The following is a 12,327-nucleotide window of genomic DNA, read 5'->3' as shown; positions in this document are numbered from 1 at the left end:
CGATCCACCTCTGGGACCTTTATCAAGATCATCTTGATAAAGGTCCCAGAGGTGGATCAAAACGTTGATTACATAAAAACAGACTCTGAAGAAAAAATCCCTGTGTGCACCAGCATCAAATTATCTATATTTTGGAACTTCTTGGAGCACCAGGGTATGTGGCTGAACTACAAGTGTGTGCAGTAGCCTTGGAATATATATATATATATATATATATATATATATATATATATATATATATATATATATATATATATATATATAAATACCGCTCACAGAGCATTAGGAAAAGGTAGCTGCTTACCATGGAGGGTGGCTGTGGGTTCACCTGCAATCCAAACTTCTTGGCATAGAAATCATATAAATGAGGGTCGTTCATAGAGTTATACGTTGGCAAAGTGTCCGTGTTCCCGTTTCTGTACTGATACCCACCACTGTTGGCACTTAGTGTTCTTCCTAAATAAAAGTGACAAAGATATATCAATCTCTCAGCAGGGTTTGATCTTGGAGTGTGGGACGCTTCACATTCTGTATCCAAAGAAGGTTCTGTTCTGTTTGCCACAGTACACAGTATGGGATTGCATTGTTTCTTACGGAGTAGAAGGCACAGCGAGGCTCATTTATAAGGGCAGACACACACCTGGAGATTCAGGGAGATTAGTCGCTCTTCTTCGGGCGACAAATCTCCCTGAACTGCCTAGCATCTAAATCGCCAGGATGCCACTCGGATCGCTTTGTTTTCGGAAGTAGCCCGAAGTTGCCTCACGAAGAAATCCTGCTGGTGGTTTAGATTCTAGCCGGCGTAAAGGCAGTTCAGGGAGATTAGTCGATCGAAGAAGAGGCAATTTGCTGCTGGGCGACTAATCTCCCCGAATCTCCACGTGTGTCTCTGCCCTAAAGGTGCAAATTTGCACCTTGACAGTCACCCATAGCAACCAATCAATGAGAGGCTTTTTTCAGCCACCTGCACATTGAGCAATGAAAGAAATTTTTGATTGGTTGCCAGGTGCAAATTTGTTTTTAGAAAAGAGAGGGCTCTGCCAATGAATGAAGCAATGGCATAACTAGGGACCTCTGCAAATATTGTAAGTAGGGACTTATGGCCCTGGCTCATTCACATGCTCTGTACCCCAATAGTTATGCCACTGGTTGCCCCAATAATCTATGCCCCATATGACCACCAGTTTGATTGAATTAGTTGTGACAAACAAGTTGCAGGTAAAACTTAGTCCCTTTGTAAAATGTATAATTAAGCAATTGAATTCTTAATGAATCAGATGAAAATTAAGCGTAGGACTGGCCAGATATGGGATGACTGTGACGTAGTTGTTCAGCTTAAATATATTGCAATATATGGACAAACAATCCCTGTGTTGTTTAAAGGGTAAGGCATTTTTTAGTAGCAGTATGCACAAAATGTCTCTGTCTTAAATATATTGATAATGGGTTGAGTGCAGAGGACTCTTGTAGTTGACTATTGAATTAGTTGTGCCCATGGGACCTGCTGCAGTCATATCTCCTTCTGAATGGAATGTAGGAATATAAAATGTATATCACTAGCTCTATGCAACTTTTTGTGTTGACGGCTCCTATCCCACAGTCTAACTAACTGACTGATGTGACCTCATTAAAGAGGTTGTTCACCTTTGAATTAACTTTTAGTATGATGTAGAGAGAGATATTCTGATACAATTTGCGATTGGTTTTCATTTTTTGAGTTGGGATTTTTATTCCACGGCTCTCCAGTTGGCAATGTCAGCCATCTGGTTGCTAGGGTCTAGATGACCCTAGCAACCATGCATTGATTTGAATAAGAGACTGGAATATGAATAGGAGAGGCCTGAATAGAAAATTGAGTCATAAAAATTAGCAATAACAATACATTTGTAGCCTTACAGAGCTTTTGTTTTTTAGATGGGGTCAGTGACCCCCAATTGAAAACAGAGTCAGAAGAAGAAGGCAAATAATTCAAAAACTATACAAAATAAATAATGAACATGAAATTAAAAGCTGCTTAGCAGTGGCAATTCTATAACATACTAAAAGATAACTTAATGGAATTGTTCAGTGTAAAAATAAATACTGGGTAAATAGATAAGCTGTGCAAAATAAAAAAAGTGTTTCTAATATAGTTAGTTAGCCAAAAATGTAATGTATAAAGGCTGGAATGACTGGATGTCTAACATAATAGCCAGAACACTACTTCCTGCTTTTCAACTCTCTCTTGCTTTCCACTGATTGGTTACCAGACAGTAACCAATCAGTGACTTGAGGGGAGGTCACATGGGACATAACTGTTGCTTTTGAATCTGAGCTGAATGCTGAGGATCAATTCCAAACTCACTGAACAGTTATGTCCCATGTGGCCCCCCTTATAGTCACTGACTAACTCAGAGTTAGAGAGCCGAAAAGCAGGAAGTAGTGTTCTGGCTATTATGTTACACATCCAGTCACTCCAGCCTTTATACATTACATTTTTGGCTAACTAACTATATTAGATACATTTTTTATTTTGCACAGTCTATCTATTTACCCAGTTTTTACACGGAACTGTTCCTTTAAAGGTGAACCCCCTTTCAAGGGTCAAATTTCAAATTGAAAAAAATGTCGAATTTCGAATTAAAAAAGAACAACCCAAATTTAGTCAAATTAAGTTTTTTTTTTTGGTCGAATATGTCAGTTTTCGAGCGAATAGGTCCATATACGGCCGAATTTGAATCATAAGTATCGAAGTAACAGCGCATTCAATCGAATTCGATGTGAAGTTTTTCCCAAAAAAAACTTTGATTTTTCAAAGTCCACGAATTGACTCCAAATAGGTTCTAGGAGGTCCCCATAGGCTAAAACTGCAATTCGGCAGGTTTTAGATGGTGAATGGTCGAAGTCTAATTTTTAAAGAGACAGTACTAATCCCTAGTCGAAGTACACAAAAAATAGATCAAAATTCAAAGTTTCTTAATTCAAAAATTCACCTCAACCTTTTTAAATCTGTCCCTAAGTGTACATGGCAGTTTTTCTTCTTGCCAATAACGCAGTGCAATACATATAGATGGCAGAGGTTCTGAGGATTCCTACCTGCATACGGAGCACGCTTGCTGAGCACAGACTCCACGGGCCTATGGTTCAGGCTGACTTTATATCTGCGCAAGGAGTTTTTCCAGCCCTCTGACTTGTATCCATCATTCCACACGGGCTTCCCGCGGGGAGGAGAGACATCTCGGAACTGAAACCCTAAATGAGAAAGAATTGATCTGTGATGTCTGGGAAATCAGTAGGATTCTATGTATTGGTGAGCTACAATTTACCTGCTCAGTCCCTGAAAAGGCCTAAAAAACTTTGCTGGGCTGGAGGGAAACACTGTCAATTTGTGATGAGCGAATTTATTCGCCAGCCATGGATTTGCTGCGAAATTCCAAGTTTTGCCATGTGCGAATATTTCTACGAAACTGTGAAAATTCACTGTGGAAAACTCTCACTTAGTTTTTTTTAAGTTGCCTCACAAGGAAACTTCGGGCGACTTCGGAAAACTAAGTGATCCGAGTGCCACCCCGCCGGCGATTTAGATTCTAGCAGGTGGGAAGGCTTTTTTTAGGGAGATTAGTTGCCCGAAGAAGAGGCGATTTGTCGCCGGTCAACTAAATCTCCCCAAATCTTAGCGTGTGCCATTACCCTAATGCAGTAGGACAAAAAAAGTAGCCATAAGAAAAAACGCCCATTAACTTTAATGCATTTGGAGAAAAAAAGTCGCCATACGAAAGAATTACAATTGACTTTAATGTATTTGGAGAAAAAAAAGTGTCCATAAGAAAAAACGCCCATTGACTTTAATGTACTTGGAGCGAGAAAAATTATGGCGCATGTAAAAATTGTCGCACGTAAAAATGCCCGTTGAGTTTCGCAAATTTTTTGCCGAAGCAAAACGGGACAAATTCGCTCATCACTACTGTCAATACAATTATAGGCATTTAATATGTCCCATTGACCTGGCTGGGTACCCACAGACAGAGATTGGTTTTTATGTGGCACTTACCAGTGACTGGTCGGATCCGGGGGGCAGTGGTACTGGGATAGGCGTCCCTTGGTCTCATCTGCCCAAAAGAACCGGGTGCAGTGATAGGCTGGAGGATGCCCGTGACTGACGGGGACGAGTTGTAATACTGCATCTGGGAAGGCATTGTACTTCTGCGTCAGTGAGAGTTCAGACGTATCCTGATAAATAACACATTTCATTACTATTTATGTGGTGTTTATACAAATGGCCTGTAGGTGTCACTGTGCACAAGACTTATACTGTGTACATAGTAATTTCTATACTGCTTAAAAGTATTAGAGTTGAAGTTACTGCGGATGTGTAATGGCTGCATGAACCTGCTAATAAAGCACTGCTATACTACTCATCCTCGTAACAATATATACATAAATGTGCCATACATATTGTTACACACTAGCTCTATATCACAGAGATGCCCAATCAGGAGCCCACCGCTGTTGTTCAAATAAACAAATTATGCACTATAGCAGCTCCCACAGGAATCAATAAATGTAAATATGCTATATACACTGGTTCTTAGAGATATCTGTGATTGGGGGGTTATTTACTAAACTCCGAATGCCAAAACACCAAAAAATTCTTGTTTTTTTAGTAGGGACGCAACAAATCCACTATTTTGGATTCAGCGGAACCCTGCATCCTTCGTGAAAGATTCGGCCAAATACCGAACCGAATCCGAATCCTAATTAGGGGTGGAAAGCAGTTTTTACTTCCTTGTTTTGTGACAAAAAGTCAGGCGATTTCCCTACCCCGCCCCTAATTTGCATATGCAAATTAGGATTTGGTTCATCCGGGCAGAAGTATTCGGCCTAATCCGAATCCTGCTGAAAAAGGCAGAATCCTGGCAGAATCCTGAACCCAATCCTAGATTCAGTGCATCCCTATTTTTTAGTATAAAAGCTGAATTTTTTGTGAAAAAAAACACAAAACAAATTTTTAGGGATTTATTATACCCCAGGGATGGAAAAAGTCAGAATCCGGCATCTCAGACCTGCCGAGGTTGCATATAAGTCAATGGGAGAAGTTCCAAAAATGTTTTGATCTGCGCTGGGTTTCGTGCAATAATCTGAAAATGTTTTTGGACAAAAAAACTCAAATCGAGTTTTTAAAATTCGAATCGAATTGAAAAATTTGATTTTTATAATAAATTTTGATTGGTCAAACTTCGAGTTCATGGGAGTTTATGGGTGTTTTAAAAAATTCACATGAATTCGAAATTCGACCCTTGATAAATGTGCCTCCCCGTTTGCACAACGCACTGTATAGATCAGGGATGTCCAAACTTTTTGCAGATTTGGTGAGGTAAAAATGTGTGGGGGCCGAACATTCAGCCTGACATTCTTTGAACCATTGGGTATGAAGATTCAATTTACAGAAAGATCCCTTATCTGGAAACCCCCTGTCACAGAGGATCCTTTATAGCAGGTCCCATGCCTGTATTCTGAATGTAAATTAAGCACGTTGATCGCACATATATGTTGTCATGTGAAGTGAACTTGCCGCTCTATAAAATCATTTTCTTGCCCCTCTTCTTTTTTTTTCCATTTTTTCCATTTCTTCTTTTTTCCCTTTTCATCTTTTTTTCCTCCTTTTCAGTTTTTTTCTTCTATTTACATGTTAAAAACTTTTATTGTTTTCTCATTTAGGCTATATTTTAATATTCTATTTTTCTGACCTTAGAATGATACTCGGTGAGACCCAGGGGCATATTTATCAAGGGTTGAATTTCGATTTTGAAAAACGTCAAAATTTGAATTCAAAAAGACCAACCAAATTTAATTTTATTTTGGCCGAATAGGTCAAATTCAAATCAAAGTTTTTCCCCAAAAAAACTTGGGATGGACTCCAAATAGGTTCTAGGAGGTCCCTCAAAGGCTTAAACAGCAATTCGGCAGGTTTTAGATGGCGAATGGTCGAAGACGAATTTTTAAAGAGACAGTACATGATAAATTTTGAATATTCAAATTTTTTTCAAAATCGGATCGGATTTGGACTATTCCCTAGTCGAAGTACACAATAGCTCGAAATTGGAATTTTATGAATTCACAAAGGATTATATATTCTAGTTGATATGTTGAAGCATATTATATAAACATTTTAACTGGGGGGATGAGTCGGTGACCATGTATTTGCAAGAAAAATTTGAAGGCACATGAGTGGAATCACAGCCTCCGGCGAGAACTAGCGCCTAATCCAGTGAATCCAGTGATGTCACGTGCATGCGCTAATGTGCAATTACGTCACTGCATGCAGCCGGCACGGCAAGAAGATAGACGGCACTGCTTATCGACCGACTCTTGACTCGGGCTGGACAGCTGCTTGCCAATTTTTATCCGGGTCTGCCCTTGAATGGGCCAATCCTAGTTTAAGGCTGCGGGCCAGTCTAAAATTAAAAACTGGCCTCAATTGGCCCGCGGGCCACAGTTTGGACATGGTATAGATCTTACGCATAAGCCTCAAGCCCAGAGTTTTCATTCTCTCCGGCTGTGAAATGTGCTGCTCCCAAACATCACCTGTTGCCACAGTGACCCTTATTTGTTGTGCTCTGGGCCAACCTTGTGTGAGATTCTTTCTCTAACCCTGACTACTGCCATTCACAATACATTCCTTCATAGTAACACAAAGCTAAATGCATTCACACTCTGTGACCAGGTACAACACATCAGCAGAGATCAATTCTACATCTGCTACATTGTGTCAGGAATCAGAACCAGTAGTGCAGAGAACTTGAACATCCGGACAGATGCTGCTGTGATGTCCTATGCTCAGTTTCCTTCTGGGTATCTCTACTGTGACCCACCTCCTGCCCTTCTCATGCCAGCCTCATGATTTGGGAAGAATGGGCATAGAATATCCCACAGTACCTCAATAGAGGTAGAAATTCACATAACTTTACAAGGTTCCATGAATACTTTGTTGAATTTCATTTTTATTTAAAGTTTTCCAGGAGATCTCTGAAACATTCATGAGAACTTTAAAATACTCAGTATGTAACTGTAACGGTCGAATTGAATAATCTAATTTTTAAATTCAAATTTTGAGCTAATTTTAGGGGCACATTTACTATAGGTCGAATATCGAGGGTTAATTAGCCCTCGATATTCGACCATCGAAGTTAAATCCTTCAACTTCGAATATCAAAGTCGAAGGATTTACCGCAATTCGTTCAAAGGAAAAATCGTAAGATCGACCGATTAAATCCTTCGAATCGAATGATTTGAAGGATTTTAATCCATCGATCGAACGATTTTCCTTCGATCAGAAATTACTTAGAAAGCCTATGGAGACCTTCCCCATAGGCTAACATTGGTGCTCGGTAGGTTTTAGGTCGCGAAGTAGGTAGTCGAAGTTTAAGAGACAGTACTTCGACTATCGAATGGTCGAATAGTCGAACGATTTTTAGTTCGAATCATTCGATTCGAAGTCGAAGTCGTAGTCGAAGGTCGAAGTAGCCAATCTGATGGACGAAGTAGCCAAAAAAATACTTCCAAATTCTAAATATTTTTCATTCTAATCCTTCACTCGAGCTAAGTAAATGTGCCCCTCAGTGTACTTCGACTAGGAAATAATCCAAATTCAAACTCGAAATTTATCATGTACTGTCTCTTTAAAAATGTGACTTTGACTATTCGACCATCTAAAACCTGCCAAATTGCTGTTTTAGCCTATGGGGGCTCCTAGAACCTATTTGGAGTCATTTGGTGGACTTCGATTATGATCGAATACAGCCCATTCACTCGAAGAAAAAAAAACATTTTTTTTAAATTTCGGTTGGTCTCTTTTTATTTGAATTTCGAGTTGATGGGAATTTAAAATAACCCCATCTATTCCAAATTCGACCCTTGATAAATCTGCCCTTTAAAGCTCTATTAAAGGGGTGGTTCACTTTATGTTAATTTTTAGTATGTTATAGAATGTCTAATTCTAAGCAACTTTTCAATTGGCCTTTGTTTTAAAGTTTTTGAATTATTTGCCTTTTTCTTCTGACTCCTTTCAGCTTTCAAATGGGGGTCACTGACCCCATTTAAAAAACAAATGCTCGGTAAGGCTACAAATATATTGTTATTGTTTCTTTGTATTACTCATTTTTTATTCGGTTCCTATTCATATTTCAGTCTCGCATTCAAATCAATGCATGGTTGCTAGGTAAGTTTGGACCCTAGTAACCTTCCTGGAAAAAAGCAGCAGTTCAGCTTTGCTTTATGGCAGGGTCTCAAGTTACCGTAAATGGATGGTTCACCTTTAAAGATAACTTTTAGTATGTTATAGAATGGCTAATTCTAAGAAACTTTTCAAATGGTCCTTTTTTTTTTATAGCTTTTTAGTTATCTGCCTTCTTCTTCTGACTTTCGAGCTTTCAAATTGGGTTCACTGACCATCTAAAAAACAAATTCTCTGTAAGGCTACAAACGTATTGCTATTGTTACTTTTTATTACTCATCTTTCTATTTAGGCCTCTCCTATTCATATCCCAGTCTCTTATACAAATCAATGCATGGTTGCTAGGGGAATTTGGACCCTAGCAACCCGATGGCTGAAATTGCAAACTGGAGAGCTGCTGAATAAAAATCACTGAAAAACCACAAATAAAAAAAAATGAAAACCCACATGCAAATTGTCTCAGAATATCACTCTCTACATCATACTAAAAGATAATTTAAAGGTGAACCACCCCTTTAAAGGAGAACTAAATCCTATAATTGATATGGCTAAAAATGTCCTTTTTTATTCAGTGAACTTATTGCACGAGGCTACAGTTTGTCAATAGCAGCAATGATCCAGGACTTCAAACTTGTCACAGGGGGTCACCATCTTGGAAAGTGTCTGTGACACTCACATGCTCAGTGGGCTCTGATTGGCTGTTGAGAAGCTAAGCTTAGGGCTCGTCACTAATTATCCAGCAGAAAATGAGCTTCCCTGGCTGTAATATAAGCTGATGCTACAGGTTTGCTGATTATTAAATTCTGATGCTAATTGCACTGGTTTCTGTGCTGCCATGTAGTAATTATGTGTATTAATTACTAATCAGCCTTATATTGTGACATTTCTATTCTATGTGTACTGTATATTGTGAGTGGGTCCCTAAGCTCAGTAAGTGACAGCAGCACAGAGCATGTGCAGTGAATCAGCAGAAAAGAAGATGGGGAGCTACTGGGGCATCTTTGGAGACACAGATCTTTACTGCTAAAGGGCTGTGGTTGCCTTGGGCTGGTACAGAAGCCAAAAACATGATATACACAATCTCTTGCCTACTTCTTTAGTTAAGATTTAGTTCTCCTTTAAACAGAAACTTTTATCAGCAATGAATATATACAGGGCAGAACATACAAAGCAGCAACCCACAATGTATCAGTATAACACTAACTGGTATTATTCCCACTGAGACTCCAATAAGTGTATTTAGCTTTCTGAGACATAATCCCCCATATGTAATAAAAGGCACTAAGTTTGCCCAGGAGCAGTAACCCGTAGCAACCACTACTCACTTGCTTTTAAACAGGTGACCAGTAAATTCTACCTGCTGATTGGTTGCTATGTGTTGCTGCTCCTGGGCAAACGTTGTGCCTTTTATTACATAACCCTCAATGATCATAGAAGGGCCCCAGTGTGTGGCCCCAGTGATGTATTATATGGGTTTTGTAGAACATAAAGCGGTGAGTCCCTTGTAAGCAGCATGTTGGTGGGCAGGGCAGCCATCAGGGGGGGACAGCGGGGAGAGTTGTAGGGAGCCCCGAGGGTAAGGGGGGCCCAGCCACGCCACACTTACTTGATTAGCCGGGCCCCCCATCTTTCTGAGAGCTGCTGACTTCGGGAAGGCATGGACGTTTAAGGGGCTCTGGCCACCAATTTTCTTATAATGTGTGTGTGGGGGGGGGGCTGGCCACCAAGATTGGCCACCAATTTTTTTCTCATGTGTGGTCCTAGCCACCAATATTTTTTAATGGGGGGGCCCCTGGCCACAAATGTTTTTTTATGGGGGGCCCTGACCACCAATATCTTTTTATTTTTTATTAACATGTGGGAACCCTAGCCACCAATATTTTTTTGTTTTTTTACCATGTGGTGGGGGGGGGTGGACCTGTAGGTGGGGCTTGCGGTGGGCGCAGCCCAGGGGGCCCAGGAAATTTTGTCGTATGGGGCCCTGCGATTTTTGATAGCGGTCCTGCTGGTGGGTAAGTGCAGTTCATTGCTAATGGCTGGATGATGTATGTGTGCAGTAGGTGAATGAATAGATACATGTTTTATTCATAGTATCACTCTTTTCCTTTATACTGTAGGTAATACACCGGCACCACCAGGACAGGTGGCCAATGGACGGACTAAGTATAAAGTCTACATTCTACCTCCAACATCTGCAGCCCCAAGTTCAGCACAAAATCCCTCCACTTAACAGCAGAAAGTGAGGCAGAAAGTGATACTGGTGCAATCAGCCAGATAATGATACATCCAAATAATTCAGCATGACGTAAATATGATTAAACTGCTCCCCCTGGCCAACAACAGAGTCTGTAAATGGGACTTTGCTGCCTTGTATGGCTGAAATAAGCTTCTAAACTACTGCTCATTTATGGGTGAAATATATAGAAATGATACAGTACTGAATACTGAATCTAATACACAGTTGTAGGTACAATTATTCCGTTTGCAGAACCAACAGTGCCGTTCAAAAGTTTTGTCTCTTTCTGCTCACTATACACAGGGTGTGTTTATCATCAGCCACTGCTTAAATCCTTAGAGACTAGTTTTCTCCTGGGTGCTCCATACAGACAATGGAGCCTACAATGCCTTTGTCTGTGCCGCTTGGCTTAACCCTTTCCTCCTCTTCACTCCCAGGAACCTTCTCTCCCAGACACTTTCTAAGAACAAATTGAGATATCTGCTCAGTCCAACTGAGGAGAGGATCGAGACAAATTGGACCATTGTTTTGTTTCAAATAAGTAAATACCCTGCCAGCTGTGAACAGGGGCCCGTCAGTAACATCTGCATGAACAAGAGTTTCTCAAAAACAAAACAAAAAAACATGGGAGGTATCAGTGCCTCATGCAATTAGTGATTACATATCAGCACCCACTGCACTGTGAGATTAGATATCAGCACCCACTGTACTCTGAGATTAGATATCAGCACCCACTGTACTCTGAGGTTAGATATCAGCACCCACTGTACTCTGAGATTAGATATATCAGCACCCACTGTACTCTGAGATTAGATATCAGCACCCACTGTACTTTGAGGTTAGATATCAGCACCCACTGTACTCTGAGGTTAGATATCAGCACCCACTGTACTTTGAGGTTAGATATCAGCACCCACTGTACTTTGAGGTTAGATATCAGCACCCACTGTACTCTGAGATTAGATATCAGCACCCACTGTACTCTGAGGTTAGATATCAGCACCCACTGTACTCTGAGGTTAGATATCAGCACCCACTGTACTCTGAGATTAGATATCAGCACCCACTGTACTTTGAGGTTAGATATCAGCACCCACTGTACTCTGAGATTAGATATATCAGCACCCACTGTAGTCATTGCAGCCACTGCATTGAGGTTGGTATCAATACTCACTTCATTACGTGCCAGACTCTCAGGATAGAAGACAAATGTCAGTCAGACGCGGGGGGTCTGGGCTCAATTAAGTAGATGAGACGCGTGAGTCGCACTTTCGCTACAGACAGTTGCCAGGGACGCTCCGTACAGTGCAGGTTGCCGAGGAGGGGGCGGTGCTGGGATGGAGGGGCGGTACAGGGGGCGGGGGAAGAGAGTATGTCGTAATGAAGTTGGGCTCAAGGCATCACGTCTTGACCTGCTGCAATTTGTTTTCCCTTTTATTTTGAATCAGTGGTACTGGCTGGAAAAGGAAAGCGGGGAAGGGGAGAGGAGTGGCTGCGGGAGAGACCAAACCATACAAGAGAGGGGGGGAAGCAATGGGGTGAGAGGATTTGGGGCGGGAGGAAGGCTTGGGTCACGGTGGGTCACGGTGGGTCACGGGGTGGGAACAGAAGTCTAAAGAATTGGAGAATGAGGAGAGAAGCTGTGAATTCCTGGCACGTTTCCTTTTATTCGACCTGCTGAGATTCTGTCACTTTGTCTGTGAGAGATTTCACATCAACAGCTCAGGCTGAGAAATAAGATCTGGTTTATAATAACTCCTATTGGCACTGAATGATCACGTGACACAAGCTCAAATACCCGCACTGGATCAGTCCTGACATGGGCCGCTTAGCTGGGAGCTCCCAATACTTATTTACTTGTCGCTTCTCTGGATCAGCT

The 12,327-nt window shown here is 41.0% G+C and overlaps 1 protein-coding gene across 1 annotated transcript in view; it reads right to left on the bottom strand.

The window, feature by feature from the left end:
• The window catches only part of loxhd1.L (llipoxygenase homology PLAT domains 1 L homeolog), a 134,517-nt gene extending 122,190 nt beyond the window's left edge, over window positions 1–12,327 (bottom strand). Inside the window, exons 1-4 of the mRNA XM_018267115.2 lie at window positions 11,623–12,327; window positions 4,031–4,209; window positions 3,076–3,231; window positions 305–456 (exon numbers count right to left, since the gene is read on the bottom strand). Of these exons, the coding sequence (XP_018122604.1) occupies window positions 305–456; window positions 3,076–3,231; window positions 4,031–4,175 (453 nt within the window). The 5' untranslated portion in view covers window positions 4,176–4,209; window positions 11,623–12,327. The remainder of the gene's footprint in view (window positions 1–304; window positions 457–3,075; window positions 3,232–4,030; window positions 4,210–11,622) is intronic.

The sequence above is a fragment of the Xenopus laevis genome, chromosome 1L, assembly GCF_017654675.1.
Source record: "Xenopus laevis strain J_2021 chromosome 1L, Xenopus_laevis_v10.1, whole genome shotgun sequence".
Lineage (NCBI taxonomy): Eukaryota > Metazoa > Chordata > Amphibia > Anura > Pipidae > Xenopus > Xenopus laevis.
This window is presented reverse-complemented; position numbering and strand designations above follow the sequence as displayed.